Source organism: Entelurus aequoreus, linkage group LG05 (assembly GCF_033978785.1).
Source record: "Entelurus aequoreus isolate RoL-2023_Sb linkage group LG05, RoL_Eaeq_v1.1, whole genome shotgun sequence".
Lineage (NCBI taxonomy): Eukaryota > Metazoa > Chordata > Actinopteri > Syngnathiformes > Syngnathidae > Entelurus > Entelurus aequoreus.
Window position 1 is genome coordinate 71,973,843 of NC_084735.1, and position 25,000 is coordinate 71,998,842.

General features: G+C 42.0%; 1 protein-coding gene across 1 annotated transcript in view; it reads left to right on the forward strand.

The window, feature by feature from the left end:
* zgc:77151 (uncharacterized protein LOC337153 homolog) overlaps positions 1–25,000 on the forward strand; it is a 52,041-nt gene that overhangs the window by 26,488 nt on the left and 553 nt on the right. Inside the window, exons 4-12 of the mRNA XM_062046511.1 lie at positions 9,425–9,620; positions 9,702–9,932; positions 10,018–10,124; positions 11,311–11,458; positions 11,566–11,618; positions 11,902–11,999; positions 12,097–12,271; positions 13,519–13,716; positions 22,893–25,000. The exon at positions 22,893–25,000 is cut by the window's right edge and continues 553 nt beyond it. Of these exons, the coding sequence (XP_061902495.1) occupies positions 9,425–9,620; positions 9,702–9,932; positions 10,018–10,124; positions 11,311–11,458; positions 11,566–11,618; positions 11,902–11,999; positions 12,097–12,271; positions 13,519–13,716; positions 22,893–24,242 (2,556 nt within the window). The 3' untranslated portion in view covers positions 24,243–25,000. The remainder of the gene's footprint in view (positions 1–9,424; positions 9,621–9,701; positions 9,933–10,017; positions 10,125–11,310; positions 11,459–11,565; positions 11,619–11,901; positions 12,000–12,096; positions 12,272–13,518; positions 13,717–22,892) is intronic.

Genomic DNA, 25,000 nt, shown 5'->3' on the forward strand with positions numbered 1-25,000 from the left:
GGCATATACACTTCTTGGTATTCTCGCTGCTCCTTGGCGAGGCGCGACACACTGCCAGTCCGTCATCACGGTAAATACCAAGGTTCAGGTTGAGGCTAGCGAGCTGGGAGAGGAGGAAACTCCCAACAAGTTTGCAGGTTTCTGCTCCGTCAAAACTCCCCATAGTGACGTCGAATGTTGAATTGTTCTTTTTTTGCCATGGTGTACCGTTGCGGATGAGTATGGATCCATATGGATCCATACTCATCCGCAACGGTACACCATCCAGCAACCCCCCCGTACCAAAAAGCACTTGATGAAAATTCACCCTCACCTACGAACCCACGCCAGGAAACCAACCAAAAAGGAGCAGAAAACGAAACAACATTATCTGGTACAACCCCCCATACAGCAAAAACGTCTCAACTAATATTGGCCACAAATTCCTCACCCTGATCGACAAACACTTCCCCAAAGACAACACCCTAAGAAAAGTATTCAACAAGAACAACATTAAATTGAGCTACAGCTGCATGAACAACATGCGACAAATCATTTCAAACCACAATAAAGCAATTGAAAAGGAGCCGCCCACCACCAGGCAGAACGACTCCAAAACCGACAAAGGCTGTAACTGCCGCAAGAAACCTGATTGCCCTCTCAACGGGGGGTGCTTACAATCATCAGTCGTTTACCAAGCAAAGGTAATACGCAAGGACATTAACACATCCGACACATACGTAGGATTAACTGAGGGAGAATTCAAAACCAGATGGAACAATCACAAGGCTTCTTTCAGATGCAAAAGACTCCGGAACACTACAGAACTCAGCAAACACATTTGGAATCTCAAAGACAATAATGTTGAATACTCAATAACATGGCAAATTTTTGCATCCAGCACACCTTACAACAGTGGTAACAAAAGATGCAACCTATGCTTAAAAGAGAAACTGTTTATCATATACCGTCCAGACTTGTCATCCCTCAACAAGCGCAGCGAAATTGTATCAGCATGCCGTCACAGAAGGAAACACCTCCTAGGTAACACATGAGTCAATCACCACGCCCCCACGCCTGCCTGTACCCACCCGCTCTGTGCCCTATATAAACCATGGTATGTGAATGCTTCCATTAAAATCTCCTGAGGATTGAGGAAAACCCCTCATGAAACAGGCCTGTAGAGATGAAATAGTCTTGTGATTTTTTCCCACACATACATATTACGCTCTACCACGGTATCGAGCACTATTTTTTGGATAATCTAATTAAAACATATATATGTGTGTGTGTGTGTGTGTGTGTGTGTGTGTGTGTGTGTGTGTGTGTGTGTGTGTGTGTGTGTGTGTGTGTGTCCTGGGCATGACGTTAAAGTGCATCCGGCAGTGGAGGCTCTTCTGGGGGCACTAGGAGGTTAACCCCTTAACCACTGTTACCCCAGGTGGCCCTTGGCAAAGGTCTAGTACCTGACTGCCCCCTAGCCAGGGATACGGCAAAGACCCGCTGCCTTGTGGGTAAGTCTAGGAAGACAAAGGCTAGGGGAGCACACCCCGAAAGAAAAGCAACGTGGTTGGCGGCACACGACAGGCGGTCCTCCAAAAAACTGGAGCTCCGGCGGCCTCCTGCAACTGTGGAAGAGTGCCGGTCGTCCTGGGTTCCCCTTGCCACCGGATCCCACCCTCTCACAGTGAAGAAGTGCTGCTGGGACATGCGCACCCCCAGTGGCACTTTAAACAAGCTCCTCTGCGCAGGTATTCATCTCTGCCTCGGTGAGACCAGCTACCGGAAATTAAACAAAGTCTGGTGGCGATGGGGTGTCTGATAACGGGAGCAGGTATGAATGCACCGGAAGCTCCTAGTCAGAACCCTGCACACCAGCGGTTCAGGGCTATCTATGGTCGCTAGTAGCTGAAATTGAGTGGCAGCTGCTCTCGGCAGACCCCTGTACGCCTGAGCAGCCCTATTTAGGATTGCACTGCTCACCCCAACTGGGGAAAGGCCTAGAAAAGGTGGCCCAAACATTGCCCACTCAAAACTATCCTGGACAGGCTACCGCACCTGTCGGGAATTCCACTCCGCAGTCGAAATAAAGCAAAGAAAATAATCCCTCTTAAACTGGCATCATGGAACATAAGGACACTCCTGGACACTAGCGTTACCACTGATAGACCCCAGCGCAGAACTGCACTCATTGCAGCGGAACTTAACCGCTACAATGTTGATATTGCTGCACTTAGTGAAACCAGACTCCTGGATGAAGGATCCCTGAAGGAAGAAGGGCAAGGTTACACTTTCTTCTGGAAAGGATACCCTCCAGGAGGCGAGCATCAGCACGGTGTGGGACTTGCAATAAAAAACAGCCTCCTACCAAAACTCCCAGAAGCACCGGTTGGCATAAGTGAAAGGCTCATGTCACTCAGGATCCCTCTGGCTACGAAAAGATATGCCACCCTTCTTAGTGCCTATGCACCGACGCTACCATCAAAGGAAGAGGTTAAAGACCGCTTCTACCGGGCATTAGATGAGGCCCTCCGTCGCACACCTAAGGAGGACAAGATCTTTTTGTTGGGCGATTTCAATGCCAGAGTGGGGAAGGACAACAAAGTGTGGAGTGGTGTTATTGGCAGGCATGGCATTGGACAAGCCAATGCAAACGGCCCACGGCTGCTAAGCCTCTGTGCTGAGCATGACTTGACCATCACAAACACCATCTTCCAACTAAAAAATAAGCACAAGACATCCTGGATGCACCCACGCTCCAAACATTGGCACCTGATTGATTACACCATTGTGAGACGCTCAGACATAAAAGACGTAACACTAACTCGTGCAATGAGAGGAGCTGAGTGTTGGACCGACCACCGGCTCATCATAACCAGGCTCCGGGTGCAAGTACGCCCTGCTATCCGTCTTCAAAAGTCAGGGAAGAAGAGGCTTGACTGTACCCGGTTAGCAGATCCTATGGCTCGGGACAATCTCCGTCTCTCTCTGGCCAAAAACCTGGAAGACATCGAGCATATTCTGGAGAGTGATGACTCCATTGACGACAAATGGACCTCTATCAGCTCCAGGCTCTATGAGGCAGCATCCCAATCCATTGGCTATAAGCGCAGAAAGCATCAGGACTGGTTTGATGACAACACAGCCACAATAACCACCATGCTCAAACACATGCACACAGCACACAATGCTGTACTCAACAACCCCACTTCAGCTGTGCTCCGACAGCAATGGCAAACATCCAGAAGGGAGGTGCAGTCAACATTGCGTGCCCTGAAGAATGAGTGGTGAAAATCAAAGGCAGCTGAAATACAATCTCATGCCAACAAAAATGATATTCACAACTTTTACGATTCAATGAAAACCATCTACGGCCCAAGAAACTGCGCTGTCTCCCCGCTAAAGTCTAACGATGGTACAACCCTCATAAAAGACCAGAAGCTCATCACCAAAAGATGGGCAGAACATTTTGAAACTCTGCTAAATCAGCCCGCCCCAACAGACCCCTCAGTTCTGGAGGACCTACCTGACTACCCAACCATCCATGACCTTGACCTTCCACCAACCTTTGGAGAGGTTAAGAGTGCAATAAGGTCTTTGAAAGACAACAAGACCCCTGGTCCTGACAGCATCCCTGCAGAGATCTTCAAGCAAGGAGGCTACCTTTCCATCCGTGCCCTTTTCCTTGTCATCAGCAAAGTGTGGAAGCATGAAACTGTCCCTCAGCAGTGGAGAGATGCCAATATTATCACCATCTAAAAAGGCAAGGGGGACAAGTCCCTCTGTGGCAACAGTCGTGGCATTTCACTTCTGGCTGTTGCTGGTAAAGTCTTGGCTAAAGTCATGCTACACAGGCTGGTGAACAACATCACGGAAGACCTGTTGCCGGAGTCACAATGTTGTTTCATGAAGAAAAGGAGCACTGTGGACATGGTGTTCACAACACGGCAGCTTCAGGAGAAATGTAGGGAGCAGCACCAGGACCTCTTTGTTGCTTTCATTGATCTGTCGAAGGCTTTTGACACTGTCAACAGGGAGCTTCTCTGGAATATCCTCCTGAAGTTCGGCTGCCCACAGAAGTTTGTCAACATCCTAAGGCAATTCCATGAAGGGATGATGTCACGTGTGACTATTGGCGGCCAGGAATCAGAACCCTTTAAGGTGTGCACCGGTGTACGCCAGGGATGTGTTCTTGCTCCAGTCTTGTTTAATATCTTCCTCCTGTGTGTGACACTGCTGCTTCATGAGAGGATCAAGAAGGGCAGTGGCGTTACCGTCGACTTCCGACTTGACGGGAACCTGTTTAACATCCGGAGGCTCCAAGCAGTCACAAAAGTCACACCAGTGCAAGTCATCGAACTCCAATACGCAGATGACTGCGCAGTTGTGGCCCACACACCGGAAGCGCTGCAAGCTACCCTCTCATCCGCTGCAAGTGCTTATGGCAGACTGGGCCTCTCTGTCAACGTGGCAAAAACCGAGGTAATATGCCAGTTGGCATCCACTCCTCCACCTCATCCACCAACCTTCACCATCGACAATAAACCACTAGCAGTAGTGGACTCTTTGAAATACCTTGGCAGCTTTCTCTCTGACGATTGCAGTATCGACAGGGAGGTTCAAAACCGGATCAAGCAGGCGTCCGTATCTTTTGGCAGACTCAGGGGAAGGGTCCTCCAGAACAAACACCTTAAGCTACATACCAAGGTAGCGGTCTATTTAGCTGTGGTCATGATGACCCTCCTCTACAGCTGTGAAGCGTGGACCCTGTACAGCCGCCACCTCAGGATGCTGGAGGCCTTCCACATCAGGTGCTTACAATGCATCCTGGGGATATCCTGGAAGGACAGAGTCCCCCACACTGAAATACTCTGCAAGACCAACTGCACCAGTGTGGAGGCTACAGTCACCCAGCACCAACTTCGCTGGCTAGGCCACGTTATCAGGATGCCAGAAGAACGCTTACCACGCAAGGTGCTTTATGGTCAGCTTCATCTTGGTCACCGCTTGGCAGGAGGCCCAAAAAAGCGTTATAAAGATCAAATGAAGACTGTCATGAAGAAATGCGGCCTGAACCCGACCCAGCTGGAGGACACTGCAGCCCAACGTTCCCCCTGGCGGAAGATCCTCCAACAAGGAGTTCATAAGCTTGAGGAGGACCGAAGTGTTTAACGAGCCAGGAAGCGTCAAAGAAGGCATGAAGCCATTGCCACACCTGCACCCCCAGTCAGTGCCTTCACCTGCTCTGTTTGCGGCAGATCATGTGGATCACGGATTGGACTATTCAGCCACATGAGGACTCACAAAACATAGAAATGGATTGTCGTCATCGGATACGATGGACAACCTTAAGCAAGTAAGCAATATATATATATGTGTGTATATATATATATATATATATATATAATATATATACCGTAATTTCCGGACTATAAGCCGCACCTGACTATAAGCCGCACCAGCTAAATTTAGGGGAACATACAGATTGCTCCATATATAAGCCGCACCCGACTATAAGCCGCAGGGTTTTGATGTGTAATTACCGTAGTATATAGGGGTTCCTGCTACCACGGAGGGGATTGTCGGGACAGAGATGACTGTTTGGGAACGCAAAGCGTCCCATTTATTAACAATAAATCTTTCAATCATTCAATCAAACTTTCACATCTTTGACATGGCGAACAGCATTCGTGCAGAGTACAAATAATACAACGGTGCAAAGTAATACAAAGTGCTCACCTGTACGTTATCAAAATAACCAGCCTACCGGTATATGAAAAGTCAGTCTTTAATCATTGTGTCATCGTCTTCCTCCTGCGTACTAAAACCACCGAAATCCTCTTCGTCGGTGTCGGAGAAGAACAGGCCGTAAATAAGCCGCACCCTTGTATAAGCCGCAGGGACCAGAACGAGGGGAAAAAGTAGCGGCTTATAGTCCGGAAATTACGGTATATTAGGGGTGTAACGGTACGTGTATTTGTATTGAACCGTTCCTGTACGGAGGTTTCGGTTCGGTTCAGAGGTGTACCGAACGAGTTTCCACACGAACATATTAAGTAGCCGGCTCCGCTTCCTTCTGCCTCTGTCTCTGTCAGTCCTCTACACAGCACCCAGCATTGTCCCACCCACACAACCATCTGATTAATTACAAACAGAGCGGTAACAGCCAATCAGCAGTGCGTATTCAGAGCGGTAACAGCCAATCAGCAGTGCGTATTCAGAGCGCATGTAGTCAGTGGCCAAAAAGTTAAATTTTGGTCTCATCACTCCAAATTACTTTGTTCCAGAAGTTTTGAGGCTTGTCTCTGTGCTGTTTGGCGTGATGTAAGCGGTGACATTTGCGCAGAAATGGCTTTCTTCTGGCGACTCGACCATGCAGCCCATTTTTCTTCAAGTGCCTCCTTATTGTGCATGTTGAAACAGCCACACCACAATTTTTCAGAGAGTCCTGTATTTCAGCTGAAGATATTTGTGGATTTTTCTTTGCATCTCGAACAATTTTCATGGCAGTTGTGGCTGAAATCTTTGCTGGTCTACCTGGATCCCGCATTTTCAACTTCTTAATCAGCGTTTGAACACTGCTGATTGGCATTCTCAATTCCTTGGATATCTTTTTATACCCCTTTCCTGTTTTATGCAGTTCAATTACCTTTTCTCGCAGATTCTTTGACAATTATTTTGCCTTCCCCATGACTCAGAATCCAGAAACATCTGTGTAGCACTGGATGAAAGATGCAATGGTCTGTCAGAAGCCCAGAAACTCACGGACCTTTTATACACACACATGAATAAAAACAAACATGTCACAGGTGAGGATTGGAACCTTGATTAGCCATTCAAACCTGTTTGTGTTAACTTTTGTGCACGTTATCAGATCAAAGTCACTGGGGTATGTAAACTTTTGATCAGGGTCATTTGAGTACTTTCTTTTGTCATTTTGATTTAAAAAGAGTAAACACAGTTGTTTGCCAATAAATAGCTTCACACAACCATTAAGTATGAGTGGAAGAAAGGTTTTTGTGTTATCATTCATATTCTCTGAAGAATGGCCAAGAAATCATAAATTCTCCCAGGGTATGTAAACTTATGAGCACAACTGTATATGTATACACCTCCCTGCTTGGCACTCAGCATCAAGGGTTAGAATTGGGGGTTAAATCACCAAAAATTATTCCCGGGCACGGCCACCGCTGCTGCCCACTGCTCCCCTCACCTCCCAGGGGGTGAACAAGGGGATGGGTCAATTGCAGAGGACCAATTTCACCCCACCTAGTGTGTGTGTGACAATCATTGGTACTTTAACTTAACTTTAACTTTAACCTAACAATCTATCTAGACTACAAGGAAGTGTTTTAAATATAGATTCAAATCATCATTGGTCCCATTTAAAGGAGTCATATTCTGATTGTGTTTATACATTTAATATTCTTCCTTTTGGTCTACATAACATGTAGTGGAGGTTCTTTGTTCAAAAAATTGCATAGTTTGTTTTACAGACCATCTTCAAGCCGTTTTCTGACTGTCTCTTCTTGATGCGCTGTTTTGTGGGCGGTCTTTTATATGTGCCTTCACTTCAACCGCATTTTCTACTTGTCAGTAGGGATGTAACTATCAAAATCTCACAGTACAATATAATCACAGTATTAAGGCCACGGTACGATATTACTGTGGTATATGTACAACAACAACAAAAAAAGACTTAAAATGTTTGTGTAAAATGAAGTGGCAGGAAATTTTTAGGATAAACACACTTACTGTAATTAAACACAAACATAATGCTAAAATGTTCTAATCATATATATATATATATATATATATATATATATATATATATATATATATATATATATATATATATATATATATATATATATATATATATATATTACTACAAAGAGGATTTTTTGTAACATCCACTGTTTTAAGCAAAAATAAAAAACTTCCAGTTGCGTGTCTTTAAAGTGACAATGTAAACATCCAGTGTAACAAGTGTAAAACAACAATGTACACTTAAATGTCTTTCAACTTTTCCTTGCTGAGAAGCAGCGTCCTCCACAGTGGACATGTTTATATCAGTCTTGAATATGCTGTTAACTAACAATTTAACTTTTAATCATGTAAATACCTCACAAACTGATGTTTGGCTTTGCTGTCTTCAAATATATTTTCTGAATGACAGTTTAAGAGTAGGCAACTTGTCCAAAGTGCACAACGCGACAGAGACGAGCGGTGGATTATAGGTAGATTAAGGATTTATCAAGTAGTTTTCCTCATATTTCCCGCAATGAACATTTTTTTGGTGATTATCTCTGTGCGGTGCGATGTGCCTGGCTGGCTCTGTGTCGCCTTGGAAAGACTCGAGACAAAACTGGCGCGTATTGCTTTGCAGAACGCAGACTTCATAAATAAACTTTGATTGACTTTCTTACCTCCGCCAAAGAGGTTATGTTTTCGCCAGGGTTTGTTTGTCTTTTTTGTTTCGCAAACATAACTCAAATAGTATAGGATAGATTTTGAGGAAATGTCCAAAAAAAATAATTCCTCTCATTGACTAGGAACAAATGCCCCCCCACCTTGGCACCCGCGCTGGTTTCTGGGAGATGTAGTTTGTTTTCAAACCTGGCCAATGCTAAAGTGACAGTAAAAATTATACACCAAGTTTTTGTTTGATACCTTCAGGCGTCACGGTATTATTGTGAAGACTTTGAAACTGAAATGCCGTGGTATCTACAATACTGTTACACCCCTACTTGTCCAGCCATGTTGTAGTTTTTGCGCTTCTATAAGGAGTCCAATCAATGACAGATAAGTTGGTTACTATACGCCATTTTGTATTAGAAATGGCAACAGTACAAGCTAGTCTGCTCTACAACAAGAGGATAAAGAAAATGAAGGAGCTTATTGACTACAGCGTCAAATTACAATAGTGGACTCGCGCAAAGCTCTTCAGGTAAATTTCTACCATATATGGACCTATCTGCTGACATAAAAACTGGGAACAACGTTATAAATTTGGCAAATTCCAAATGGCTCTTTTGGAGGAAGCATGAAAAAAGGCAAGATTGTTTTATAAATAGCTTCCTGATGCCTCCATGGTTTGATTTCAAATTTCCGGGACTTATGCACATCCCAAATACACAAAAACAGCTACCAAGAAAATAGGTCCACTTTAAATGTTTATGAGCAAGGGCATAATGGGTAGCGCATAATCTAATTCTGGCAGTCTTAATTTATCAATGGCAGGCCTCCACAAATAAATGAATGTATGGGAAACACTGGAAATTAACACATGTAATAATTCTTCCCCAAATGCCCCAATTTCCTTTAAACTCTGAATTTACACAGAGTACTCTATTATTATTTTGAGCCGATTGTAAACGTGCCTAATCCATGAGATTAATTTAATGTAATACATCAACTGATGACTTGCTGTGTGTTTGTGTAGGATGAGGTTCTGGCAGTGTCCCGAAAGATGGTGATACGTGTGGAGGATTTGGTGCGGTGGTCATGTGCAGAGCCAGCAGGTTGGAGCAGCAGGTCAAAAATAGCTCCCTGTATCCTTAATGGGCTCCACAAACCGCCACAGAGCAATGATGATGGTGGTGGCAACAACAAAACATCAACAGACTGCAAGACTGAGAGTAAAAAATGCACAGAGCAAACCAGGCCAACACCAAAAGTACACTTATCCTTACCTTTTCTGTCTTGCTTTTGTCCTCTAGATGGTGTAACAGACTCTCAGAGTGTCAAAGTACTGAGCTACCCGCAGTACTGCCGCTTCCGCTCCCTGCAGAGGCGCATCCACGACGGTGCAAGGGGGCCGGCGTTACAGGATGCCCACCTGTTGGCCCTGGGTGGCGTCCGAGTAACACCAAGCATCCGCTTGATGTACTGCAGAGACACTTTTAACCACCCGACGCTGGAAAACAGCGTTAGCTTTTCCTGGCAGTTCAGTGAGTTTCCCAACATGCATCTGAAAAGCATTGTAGTCACATTTAATGTTATGTTGACACAAGTGATTATGTGTTTTCGCTGCAGGGTGTCCATCACTCAGTCTCAGAGGACGGCCTCGTAAAAGAAGAGGCCGTGATGGCAAAGACGGTTCAACCTGTAGTCAGTCAGAATCTTGGATTGAGAGGATGAAGGTAGATTTTTTTTTTTTTATGCAATAGATTTTTTGTACTCACTTGTTTTCATGCTTCTCCAGTCTGATTGTTCAAAACCTGGCCAGACATTATGTAATTAACTAAAAATATTAAAGGGGAACTGCACTTTTGTTTCGTTTTTTGCCTATCATTCACAATCTGTATGTCATTCTAATTTGTAATATACAGTTAGACGGCGAACAATGTAGGTGTTGGGGATTCTATCTATTCCGCCTATAAAGCACTCTAAAAAACATATAAAAGCCTCCATCAACCTTATTTATACTTGATAAAAGTATATATTTCATGTAGTACCAGGCATATTCATAAGAACATGCAACAATTACGTATTTTGGTCATTATAAGCACACGGCGGCGTATGATTTCACATCGCATCACAGCATACGTTATTTTCTTCATCAAAATACAAGTTTTGCTAATCCTGGCAGACTTCATGTGAGACAACAACACTTAGCTTGAGACAAATGATGATCCAGAACCCTTACATTGTTGATCCTGCATATAAGGAGCATGAGCTACAAGGTTTAGAAGCTCTGCTAAACAGATCCAGCTTTAGTAAAACACTAAGCATCATGTACTGTAGCAGAATTACCAAGTACAAAACAAGAACTATAAATATAATAAAACAATCACTTTCTGTACAAGGTCCACTCTCAAGACTTGTATTTTCCATTTGGATGATGAATTTGGCATAATTGTCTTAGGTAAAAATGTTTTTAAAAGTTGATCCAAACGAGCGTCATGTTGTCTGCGGGGCTAAATTCCAATGTCAAAGTTGACCAATTTCACAGTGGCCACAACCTTCTACTAAAAACGTTTGATGCATGATTTGTAATCTAGCACAAACTTTCACCAACTCAGAGACAATGCAGCAGCTCACTGGCTCAGCATGTCAATAGCTGCATAAGTTAGTTACCTCTCTGGAATCAAGGCGCTGCTAAAAGTGTTTTTTTGGCATTAGAGCTTATAATAACAATGTCGCTAATACTTGTTTAATATTCATACAGGTCAGGACATTTAAGTGAAGTATTTTTGGCAGTTTTGGAAAATTATGGGCAGGATAAATGACTCCCATTAGCTGAATTATTAGCCGTCTAGTACAAGCCAAAGAAGAACAATGCTTCTTTGTATTGTTTCTCATCCAACTATAATGTTTTCCTCTCAGGAGAACGTAATGGGCAGTGTGGAGGAGGGCGGCGATGACAGCTGGCTCCCTCACCCTGACGAGCAGCTGTTCCTGGATGAGCTCTTCTCCTTCATGGACCACCTTGGCTCGCCTATCCACAAAGTGCCCAACCTTGGCTTCAAGAAGAGTGAGTTTGTCTTAAGCGTAAAATTAATCCTCTGATTGTGTTTGCTAAATGTATTTGTTCTATTTTGCATGTGTTACCTGCGGTGTCCATCTTGGCCCTGACTGCAGTTGACCTCTTCCTCATGTACTCAGTGGTCAGACGACTCGGAGGTTATGAAAAGGTGAGACGTCTGTCTGTTAATCAGTTTGTGTGCGTGTGCGCGCGTGTCTCCATTACAAAAGTACAAAGATCGCTTCAGTACAGCAGCTGAATTGAGAGGACAGAAGGAGTTTTGTTGTGAAATGCTGGAACTCTTTTTTGTATTTATTGTAAAGCTTCTTTTATTTCGGCTCATTTTCTCAAAAAAATATAATTGCTAAGAAAATTTCATGTCTCAATTAATTTCTCAAATACCCACAAATATGATGGAGCAGTTGAATTATACTTACTGCTTTGTGTCCCAGGTGACATCAGACCGTTTGTGGAAAATAGTTTACAACGAGTTGGGAGGATGTCCCGGCAGCACCAGCGCTGCAACCTGCACCAGGAGACACTACGAGAGGTCCGACTGATGCGCTCTTTGAATAATTCTTATAGTATATAGTTATAGTATGTGTGAGTATATATATACAGGTATATAATAGTTAATTTTTTCTCAGGCTGATGCTCCCTTATGAAGAGCACTTGCGAGCGGGAGGCATGGAACTCAAAATCCCAGTATCCTCCTTGCCTGTGAAGCCCAAAGGGATCAGAGGGAGGAAGCCACTTCCACGGGGCAGAAAACCCGGACCTAAAGTGAAAGACAAGATGACTGTCACTCCCCCTACTGGCACTGTAAGAAAAACACTTGTTCCTCTACTCTAAAAGACCTTTTGTCCCTAATAACTGCCATGTACGTCATCTTTTTGAACAAATAAGCACCCTAAACAGCAACCTTCGTTTTACTCCTCAGTAAAAGAATAACAATTGATTGGGATCGGATCAGGGGATAAAATTTGCCTTTTTTTTTTAACTGGTTAGCGATCGGCTTATGAGCTAACCATTAAAGCTTCAATGTAAAGTACTGGTAATAGATCCAAATGTTGATAACTATTGATACCTAGTAGAGTAATAGTATATAAGCGATACTGAAGTGATAAGATTGACATTTTTTCTTTTTATTATTATTATAAAATATTTTTTGTTACTATTGTTTACAAACTAAATGAGTACATCTCTGGATACAAGAAGGCTTTGAAGGCAAAACTCATATTATTTAAATAAGGGCCAATAATAGTTTTTGCTTTTGTTTAGTTATTGTGCACTGAACACTTAAATTTTTTTATGTAGCGTTCAATACCACACATTTAATAAAAATCATCTGATTTACAACAATTCTAGCAAATTCTAAATTGAATTAGATAAGATTCATAAAAATATTATTGTGTTTTACTTTAGTTACTTGCTATAAAACAGTTTCAGTACTATAATCTGTTGTCAAAGTATCTGATCGGAATGGGAGGCCAAAAATGTTGATCAGGACATCCCTAACAATTAACTTTACCTAGTAACCACCTGCAGAGAAGAATTTGCATTTGTAAGGCTGAAGATAGAGCAAAATTAGGGATTGTTTTAATCATGTAATAAAACCAATATTGTAACGTGTTACAAAAGTAACTAGTGACGTATTAAAAGACTGTGTTGATAACATTTTGATTCAATCTCAGTGCAGTAGCGTATGTTGCATTTTAAATCTTGTGCTGACCAGTTGTGGTTTTAAATAATCTTCACAATTCTGTTAACTCAATCTATATGCAGTACTCCCCTTGCTGTCACTTGAGTTTCTGTCCCTGTAATCAATTGCTCTGTTATTGTCTTGTCAAAAGCTATACATCTTAAAATTGAGTGTAATATTTCAGAATTCAACAGTTGTTTTGTTGAAACTAACTCAAAAGTAGTATTCACAAATACAGCAACTGTAATATTGTAATACTGTATACCTATGACCATTTATATGGCAGTAACTTGCCCAACAGCGAATCCAACTGAATGATGATCCCACTGAATGAAAAACTTCTGTGTCAATATTTTGTTCCAAACAGGTCACCAACTTAGATGGCACGGTGGTAATAAAGCGAGGCCGAGGCAGACCGCCAGGCAAACGGAACAAGGCCACGCTGATTGCTCAGGCGAAAGTGCTGGCTCAGCAGCAAGCAAAGGCAGCAAGTGTCGTGTCTCTGAGACCTCTCCTTCCTGCCCGAATCGGCACCAACGGGGTGACACCCAGCAGCGTACATCAAGTAAGCCCTCAAATGTTTTAAGACTTGTTTTTTACACTTTGATTTAAACAGTTAGCAGTACTAAAGGGCGATAGACACCATATGCAATAGAAACCATATATTGTTGGCCATGATAGACATTTTATTTCCATCCATGTTAATGATGCACTCTAGTGCTAATGCACAAAATTGAGAGCAAAAACCTGTAACAAGCTGCAATGCGTTGTTGATGTAATTAGTAAATGGTAGAAAGTGAACAGGAGATACGGGTATGGAAAAAAAAGAATGATGCAATATCCATCAGTTGAATTCAAGACATCCCACATCAGCATAAAACTATACACTGCAGAGTGTGTGGGGCAACAATTCCAGCAAAGTGCAGTACTACGACTAATGTGTTTTACCGCCTCAAAAGTAAACACAATGTTGAATACGAACAATTTTCTGTTATTTAGGAAAACATAAACTAAATGTACTGCCTTCTGCACTCTTTTACACTTTTTACTGTCAATAGTGTAGCACTATTGGAAAGACGCCTACATTATTTATATTCCAAAGAATATACTGGAATTAGGAAAAGCCAATATAGCCTAAAATGTACACAATATATATTGCAGCCTCCTGCGATCTCATATGGTATGTTAATGGTAATGGAACCATTTCAAAATTGTTTACAAAGGCTCCTAATTTGGCTGTATTTTATTACTGTATTGCGTTTAGGTGTTGGGCGATATGGCTAAAAACTGTATCACGATATAAGTTTGTATATTGGTCGATGTCGTTAATTATTTATATTTTTTATGACCTTTAGACAATATGGACCAGGAGAAAAATTATAAATATTAACATTTTGATTTTAAATGTACCCTTCCTCTGATATCCCTTTCGCTATCAAGGCAGAAAGGAAATTAAAGGCCTACTAAAATGAATTTTTTTTATTTAAACGGGGATAGCAGATCTATTCTATGTGTCATACTTGATCATTTCGCGATATTGCCATATTTTTGCTGAAAGGATTTAGTATAGAACAACGACGATAAAGATCGCAACTTTTGGTATCTGATAAAAAAAGGCTTGCCCCTACCGGAAGTAGCGTGACGTAGTCAATTGAACATATACGCAAAGTTCCCTATTGTTTACAATGATGGCCACATGAAGTGAGAGAGATTCGGACCGAGAAAGCGACAATTTCCCCATTAATTTGAGCGAGGATGAAAGATTTGTGGATGAGTAAAGTGCAAGTGAAGGACTAGTGGGGAGTTGAAGCTATTCAGCCGGGGGGTGACCTGATATTCAGCTGGGAATGACTACAACAGTAAATAAACACAAGACATATATATACTCTATTAGCCACAACACAACCAGGCTTATATTTAATATGCCACAAATTAATCCTGCATAAAAACACCTACGTGTTTGTTATGCTAGCTCCTAGCTCCTCTGCTAGCTCCTAGCTCCATAGAACGCGCCAATACAATTCAAACACCTGATCAACACACACAATCACTCAGCCCAAAAGACCGTTCACCTAACCCAAGGTTCATAAAGCTTATATATTTTTAAAAAGTTACCTACGTGACGCGCACATACGGTCAAGCTATCAAATGTTTAGCAGCCAAGGCTGCATACTCACGGTACCTGATATTCAGCTGGGAATGACTACAACAGTAAATAAACACAAGACATATATATACTCTATTAGCCACAACACAACCAGGCTTATATTTAATATGCCACAAATTAATCCTGCATAAAAACACCTACGTCTTTGTTATGCTAACTCCTAGCTCCTATGCTAGCTCCTAGCTCCATAGAACACGCCATACAATTCAAACACCTGATCAACACACACAATCACTCAGCCCAAAAGACCGTTCACCTAACCCAAGGTTCATAAAGCTTATATATTTTAAAAAAGTTACGTACATACGCAAAAAAAAAGTTGCGCACATACGGTCAAGCGATCAAATGTTTAGAAGCCAAAGCTGCATACTCACGGTAGCACGTCTGCGTCTTTGTCATCCAAATCAAAGTAATCCTGGTAACAGTCTGTGTTGTGCCAGTTCTCTACAGGCGTCTGTGTATCGAAGTCAAAAGTCCTCCTGGTTAGAGTCTCTGTTATCCGAGTTCTTCCATCTTGACTGCATCTTTCGGGAATGTAAACAAAGACGCGCCGGCTGTGTACTGTTGTTGCTGACTTCGTTCGAAAAATACGTCCGTTTCGCACCGACAACTTTCTTCTTTGCTTGCTCAGCTTCTTTCTCCATAATGCAATGAACATAATTGCAACAGATTCACGAACACAGATGTCCAGAATACTGTGGAATTATGAAATGAAAACAGAGCTTTTTCGTATTGGCTTCAATGTGGAAGGCATACCCGTGTTCCCCGGGCTACGTCACGCGCATACGTCATCCTCAGAGGCGTTTCGAACCGGAAGTTTAGCGGCAAATTTAAAATGTCACTTTATAAGTTAACCCGGCCGTATTGGCATGTGTTATAATGTTAAGATTTCATCATTGATATATAAACTATCAGACTGCGTGGTCGGTAGTAGTGGGTTTCAGTAGGCCTTTAAACCATGGAAAACAATCAGTAAATGTAAACAAAATTCTAAAATCACAATATACACTTAACAATAACCTCTTTAGGGTGCACAAATAAGGAATATGTAAGAAATTCCCAATAAAGTTCAACAAAATAGTGCAAAGTGTGAAAATGTAAACTTCGAGAAACCTGGGAAGAACAGGTATTTGCAGGTTTAGTGCCAGGAAGTTAAATAGTCTGTAACATATAATCTGGTCTGTTATTCCTATTTAAGTATGGAAATGAATTTATGCTATGCAGTAATTATTATTTGAATATTATTGAACCAAATTATTTTAAAGTGGCAGCACCCGAGTGTGTTTATTTAACAGTAGAATTGACTGAGCAGAGTGAGCCCTTTTTTCACTCATTCACAATTTTTGTCTTGGTAGGCGTAGAGCAAGACCACTCTCTTACAAACGAACATTGCCTCCCAATACGCAACTCAGTAGTGACAAGTTCTGCAAAGTAACAAAATTAAGTGGAAAAAATATGATTACAAAGTCAAATGTCCCATTGTGGCAATATATCAGCTTCATCCCGTATAGGCCATACGAGCCTACAAACACGAACAAACTACCAAGAATGCCTTGATCCAGTGAGGGCAACAACTAAAAAAAGACAACGAGACGTAGTTTTTTGGTTCAATATTTTAGTTACATTTTTGCTTACAGAGATGAGAGTCCATTTTTATTTTTTGCTTGTTTATTCATTTAGGATAACTAAAAGTTACTTACCTTCCAGTACATTGGAATGTAAGTACATTGGTAAACAATTATACAGTAATGAGAAATACAAGTTTATATCCTTTTAAAATGGTTACTTCAATCAATCAATCAATCAATCAATGTTTATTTATATAGCCCTAAATCACAAGTGTCTCAAAGGGGCGGTTGGTAGAGTGGCCGTGCCAGCAACTTGAGGTTTACAGGTTCGATCCCCGCTTCCGCCATCCTAGTCACTGCCGTTGTGTCCTTAGGCAAGACACTTTACCCACCTGCTCCAAGTGCCACCCACACTGGTTTAAATGTAACTTAGATATTGGGTTTCACTATGTAAAAGCGCCTTGAGTCACTAGAGAAAAGCGCTATATAAATATATATTTTTTTAAAAAGGGCTGCACAAGCCACAACGACATCCTCGGTTCAGAGCCCACATAAGGGCAAGGAAAAACTCACAATCCAGTGGGATGTCAATATGAATGACTATGAGAAACCTTGGAGAGGACCGCAGATGTGGGTGACCCCCCACCCCCCCGCCCCTCTAGGGGAGACCGGATGCAATGGACGTCGAGTGGGTCTAGCATAATATTGTGAAAGTCCAGTCCATAGTGGATCTAACATAATAGTGAGAGTACAGTCCATAGTGGGGCCAGCAGGAGACCATCCCAAGCTTGTATTATTATTATATGTTATGATTACATGACACTATAAACACTTTATATTTTATATGGGTGTATATACCAGGGTATCCCCGGGTCCTTAAAAAGTTTTTAAAAAAAAGTCTTGAATCCAATAATATTAATTTAGGCCTTAAAATGCCTAAAATCCTCCTAATATCTCATAAAAGGTCTTAAATACAATTTTGAAAGGTCTTAAAAATCTATTGACGTTACTTTTGTTTAAAACATGCATAAACTCCAGTCTCGCTTTGAAATGTTTCTGCTTTTGAGGACGCTATAACGTCACTACACAGCGGAACTAACTGTGCTGCCCGGTGAGAATTTATCAAACACCACCAGCTATTGCTGTGGGTTGACAGCTTAGTTAGCATAGTAGTGGAGAAAACTTAACGAAAGCCCACAGCAAAGCCAAATTACTTGCATAATATTGGGTAAGTAAAAGTTAAAATGATTTGTGTTTCCTGAGCAATCAATTTAATGCATGGTTGAAGCCGGTGGATGGAAACGTATAAAGTGTTTAGTACCCAGATGTGCAGCCATCGAGGAGGGAAGCGTTTGTAAACATGGCGGTGAAAGAGAATGGAATGATAATGTAAAGGTCAAAAATCCGGGATAAATCTGTGTCAAAAGATGCTGAAATGCCACAAACACTTGCACAACTTTACAAAGATAAACGTAACCCCCCCAAAGGAGTGTTATGTGTGTTAAGTGGTGCCAATTGCCGAAGGAGATCAATATGAGATGTTTAGTAGTGAAATCATACTATTGCATACAGTAAGCACACGCTAATTTCTCTGTGGTTGTAGTGTACTCAGCAGTGAAACTATTAAATAAAAAACATAAGTCTCTTATATTATTTCTATTATGTGCAGGGATGATGTTCGAAACCGGTTCTCCCGATTGTTCGATAAGAAAAGAACCGAATCCATGGATTCGAATCCCTTTTTGAGAACCGGTTACCGTTATCGAAGCCACTATACCGTATTTTCGCGACCATAGGGCGCACCGCACCGTATTAAAAGGCGCCGTGTCAGTTACGGGTGCTATTTCTGTATTTAACGCATGAATAAGGCCCAGCGTATTTTTGGGCGGTTAAACATACGCTAGCTTAAAACATACGCTAGCATGCATGGACGCTGTTTTAAAAAGGCAGCAGGAACAAAGCTGAGTTTGGTTGTACTTTATTGAAGTATTTTTCAATGTACTCACATTATTTTTTGATCAATCCTCATCTACAAATCCATCAAAGTCCTCTGTGTTCGAAATGAACAGCTGGGCAAGTTCTCCATCAAACATGCCAGATTCCCTCTCCTCATTTTCAAAGTCAGTCTCGTTGACCATTAGCATAGCAAGCTAGCACAACAGTAAAAGCCGACTTCTCTTGCCCCGTTGTGCGTATCGATTTGCTACCGTGCTGGTCCCCTTCTTCTCCACTGTGTGCTTCACCGGGATGTCGGAAGTGAGCGGCACCTCGTCCATGTTGGTAATGTGTTTGTCGGCAACTTTTTAATTTACAACGCACATAGCAGCACTATATGCTCACTGGGGCCGTGCCTTTAGCGTCCTCTCTCACCTGAAACCTTCACCCTATAACGGCCGCATGCTGTCCTCAGTTACGTCCGCTTTTCCTTCATATAAACAGCGTGCCGGCCCAGTCACATAACATCTATGGCTTGCACACACAACAACCTATCTGGATTCGAGAAGAGATTCGATAAGGAATCGGTTCGATAAGAGGATTCGATAATGGGCTCGAACTCGATAATTTGTTAACGAACATCATCCCTAATTATTTGTTCCAATAATTTAAGGTCAGCTTCTCATGCCTAATCTTTTCTCCAAGTTTATGCAGCAACCAACATTAAAAGCGGTTGCCTGTTTAATGTTTACACTCATCTTATTGTGGGGTGAGGAAAGCAATGGAGATTTGTGAATGTCGTCTTGTCATGCCTAAATAAAAACTACGGTAGTCTTTGTGTATTAGCAATATGTTTTTTTTTTTTTAAAAGTCACAAAAAAACGGTAAAAATGTATCCATACACACCAGATACAAAATGAGCTGAGCACATTTGAATGTTATCCACATTATTCACATCCAAATTCTGTTTGAGGCTTGCAAGCCATAATCACCTTCCTTCTTTTTAGACAATCACTCTGTCTGCACACACTGTTTTTCACAACTTTGTGCAGATACAGTAGAACTTTAGATGTTTTTATTGCTTTGCTCAATTCTGATAGACGAAAAAAACATTACCAAAGTTAACCATTTAGCTTTAGCAGAGATGCTAACTGTCCCTTTCACAGACAATATATTGTTGTGCTTTCCTCTACCATTGCTGATGTTGATGTTACATAAAAACACTTAATAGGAAGCGCACTGCACCTTTTGCAAGAAAACACTTCTATGGCAAATCTGAAAATTGGCTGTTACGATGTTTGCTAATATTTTTTTCAGTTAGTTTACACTAGAGAAGCTCCTGGTGTATTTAGTTAGTTTAACCATGTTGTATTCCAATGTGAAAGAGCAGTAAATTAATTTATAAACTTAAAATTCTTTGATTTTACTTTGTCGTGTTTTTTGTCCGTATGGATGTGAAATGGTCTTAAATTATTTTCAGGATGGTCTTAAAAAAGCCTTAAAAAGTCTTACATTTGACATGTTGAAACCTGCAGAGACCCTGTATATAGTTTATAGTATATAGCATGATGTGCAAAACACAAAACCAGTGAAGTTGGCACATTGTGTAATTTGTACATAAAAACAAAATACAATGATTTGCAAATCCTTTTCAACTTATATCAATTGAATACACTGCAAAGACAAGATATTTAATGTTCGAACTGAGAAACGCATTTTTTTTTGGTAAACAATCATTAACTTAGAATTTAATGGCAGCAACACATTGCAAAAAAGTTGGGACGGGGGCATTTTTACCACTGTGTTAAATGGCCTTTCCTTTTAACAACTCTCAGTAAATGTTTGGGAACTGAGGAGACCAATTTTTGAAGCTTTTCAGGTGGAATTATTTCCCATTCTTGCTTGATGTACAGCTTAAGTTGTTCAACAGTATGAGCTCTCCGGACTTTATCTTCACTTTTTCAATGGGAGACAGGTCTGGATTACAGGCAGGCCAGTCTAGTACCCACATGCTTTACTACGAAGCCACGCTGTTGTAACACGTGCAGAATGTGGCCTGGCATTGTCTTGCTGAAATAAGCAGGGACGTCCATGAAAAAGACGTTGCTTGGTTGGCAACATATGTTGCTCCAAAACCTGTATGTACCTTTCAGCATTAATGGTGCCTTCACAGATGTGTAAGTTACCCATGCCTTGGCCACTAATACACCCCCATACCATCACAGATGCTGGGTTTTAAACTTTGCGCCTATAACAGTCCGGATGGTTATTTTCCCCTTTGGTCCGGAGGACATGACGTCCACAGTTTCCATTTGAAATGAGGACTCGTCAGACCACAGAACACTTTTCCACATTGCATCAGTCCATCTTAGATGAGCTTGGGCCCAGCGAAGCCTGCAGCGTTTCTGTGTGTTTTTGATAAGTGGCTTTCGTTTTGGATAGTAGAGTTTTAACTTGTACTTACAGATGTAGCGACGAACTGTAGTTACTGACAGTGGTTTTCTGAATTGTTCCTGAGCCCATGTGGTGATAACCTTTACACACTGATGTCGCTTTTTGATGCAGTACTGCCTGAGGAATTGAAAGTTGGGGCATTGCCCCTTACGTGCAGGGATTTCTCCAGATTCTCTGAACCTTTTGATGATATTAGGGGCCGTAGATGGTGAAATCCGTAAATTCCTTGCAGTAGCTCGTTGAGAAATGTTGTTCTTAAACTGTTCGAAAATTTGCTCACGCATTTGTTCACAAAGTGGTGACCCTCGCCCCATCCTTGTTTGTGAAGAACTGAAAATTTCATGAAAGCTGCTTTTATCCCCAATCATGGCGCACACCTGTTCCCAATTAGCCTGTTCACCTGTAGTATGTTCCAAATAAGCATTTGATGAGCATTCCTCAACTTTCTCAGTCTTTTTTGCCACTTGTGCCAGCTTTTTTGAAACATGTTGCAGGCATCAAATTCCAAATGAGCTAATATTTGCAAAAATCTACAAAGTTTACCAGTTCGAACGCTAAGTATCCTGTCATTGCAGTCTATTCAATTGAATATAAGTAGAAAAGGATTTTCAAATCATTGTATCCTGTTTTTATTTACAATTTACACAGTGTTCCAACTTCACTGGTTTTGGGTTTTATAGTTAGAAGCTCTGAGTCTGCCTGCTCTGCATAAAACCAAATATTTTTGAAAATGAATTATTCCATATTGTGCTAATGTGTGGCACCTTAAGACCAGAATATGTTGAATGGCAGTCTAAAAGTAACAAATTCTTCCTTCGCTTCTTATTTTTGCTGTTTTATGCATTTTTATGTATAAAATATAAAAATCTTCAATCGCAATTTTGGAGAGAGAAAAATCGCAGTTAGGTTTTTTTTCTAAATCGTGCAGCCATCGTCTATGGATCAGGTTTATTTTGAACATGCATCTAATTAGAGTATGATGCATCACATTGTTTCAGTTTATCTTTACATGTTCGAAAAGTAGTAGTAAGAAGCAAGGCTTATTTCATCCCGTCCCTTTTCCTTTTTTATAGCAGTTACTTACACATATTCCTGTTTTCCATTTATACACAATTTACTTCATAAATAATAAAATAGTTAAATAATCTTATCCATCTCACTATATGATCATCATCTCATTTGTCAATCATGTTTAAAGTGTTTCTCAGGATTCTCCTTTTTTGTACTTTAACACTTTAAGTTTGAACAGTTTCTTAAACTGCATCATATTAGTACATTGTTTGACGTCTTTGCTTTATTCATCCCATAATTTAGTTTCACATACTGATTGACACACTGAAGGTTTTAGGTGCAGTACATGCATACAAATGTTTTAAATTAGCTTTTACTTTAAGGATATATTTATTTTATTTTGTTGAGAAGAATGTTGTACATTCTTGGGTAACAGGTTATTGTTAGCTTTGTACATAATTTTAGCTGTTTGCAAATGCACCAAATCATTGATTTCAATATTTTTGATTGTTGCGATATAGAGTTGAGACTGTATCGCTCATCCCTAGTTAGTTAGCAGTGTTATTAAACAAACAAAATGGTGACACTTCCATCTTCTCCTTCCAGGTGACGCCGCCGCTCTCTTCTCCTTCCATGCAGTCCATCCAGCCAGCCATCTTCCCTGTCAACATGCCCCTGACCCCTGACCTCTCCCCAATGTCCACCCCCTTCGTCCCCTTCCAGCCCAAGCCAAAAGACACAAAGGATCGAGTGGAGTCAGCGGCTCTGCCTCCGGGCATTCTCCTCTCAGCCCTGCCTCGCCATTTTGTGAGTGGGTCTTTGGGTGGCTTCAGCCCCATCAAAGGTTTATGTCCCTTGGATGTGCTCAGGAACTGCGTGGGCTTCCAGAGAGTCCCCCAGAGCCCGGCCCCTACTTCCCAAGAGCCGATCCAGCAACACGCCACTATCTACACCCCCCAGCTAAAACACGAAAGGTCAGAAAGCCCTCGCCCGAGTGGAGAGCAGGTGCCGTCTTCTCCCCACCCGCTTCCACTGCAACACAACTTGTTGTCAGGTCGCAATGGTGATGAAGACGCCCACAGAGGAGGCATCCGGGATGCCAGGAACCGTCACCCTCTCCCCCCCCTGCGGGTACTGCCTTTGGATATAGACTGCAGTGTTCAGGTACGACAGCTGATGAGGACTCGTCTGGGCGCAACTCAGTTCCAGACTTTCACGCGCCGACTCTCTGAGGCGCTGTCCCAAGACCTGAGTGCCAAGCCCCCATGCTCGCCCATCACCCCTCCCCCAGAACAAGCCCTGCCCCTCAACCTCAGCAAGCGCTTTATAAATAAAAGACCCAGCAGCGAGACACCTGAGCAGAGTCTCGCTTCGACTAACGGAACCACAGATGAGCCGTCGCCTAAGAAAGTAAGACCTGACTCTTCGGCGCAAGCGGAGGAATTCAGCCTAAGCGGGCGGTCCGCCTTGGGGAGCCCAGGAACGGAAGGCCAAGGGGTGGGACTCAAGAACCAGGAGGAACCAGCTGACCTGAGCTCCCCCAGCAGGATCAGGGCCTTCCTGCTTGGGCTGCCACCGTTCCAGGTCAAACTGGACGAGGATCTGAACGGGAGGTTTGGAAAGGTCCTTCCTTTGGGATCTGAGGTTGAAAACCAGAGGATTGTTCCAGAGGGAGCACAGATTAAGAAAGAAGCAGGAGTGGAGCTAACAGAGAGAAGCAACCAGACGTTGGAATCGCTGCCCAAACAGGTAGAGTTTGTCTTTAGTGAAAATGTTGAGATGGTGAAAGAGGATGTCAACGAGGAAGGGAACCCCTCAGTTGGCCAAATGGAGGACTTGCGTGGTCAAACGATAGCTAGTGTGGAAAAGATCCAGTGTGACGTGGAGGCCTCCAAGGGCCACTCAAGCTCTGGTCTTCCCCAGGCAAACACTCTGGCCCTGGCCCAGCGGAGCTGAAGAGTCCACATTTAGACTGATCCACACTTGGCTATTAATTGTCCCAGAAAAGTCAGGAGTCCACCAGGGGGCGCTATGGTGTAAGTCAGTGACTGGACATCTTTTCCTTTAAAACACTTACTGCTTTCTTTTTGTGTGTGTGTGCGTGTGTGTGGGTGTGTGTGTGTGTGTGTGTTTTGTTGACTCTTTAACTACACACACAGACAATCACAAATCTGTTTCACGCCGTTTTTGTTTGTTTCCAGTGCAACAAGAGTGAGACTCTTGAACAAACACTGCCATGACCCCCCCTCCCCCACAGGACTCCGTTATTCAAACAACATATTGAATAAGATCCAAGTTCAAAGATAATTCTATTGCATATATGGGTGATGCTATGCATCTAAACGTCAGAATAAGCATCTGTTCTGTAGTTCGGTCGCTTACTTTGAAATCGTACTCTACTTCTGTAGAGAAATTGTTTGTGGGGTTTTTCTTTTAGATGTCGTTCGGAGCTGCAAGTGAAACAATATTATAGCTCGTCACGTGAAAGCGCTCCTGTAGTTCTGCTCGTTAGCTCGACGTTATACTCTACTATTAGCTCGCTGTTCTGACACATACGTGCCTTAAAAGGCCTTAAAGAGATACCTTGATGTTGGACCTGTTTTCACTACTCTTGACTTTCAGTAAAATAAGAGAAATTGGATGGAAAAAAATGTAAAGATACCACCAAAAATTAACACTAACACAAACGTTTGTGTCAAGGTATCCCTTTTAAT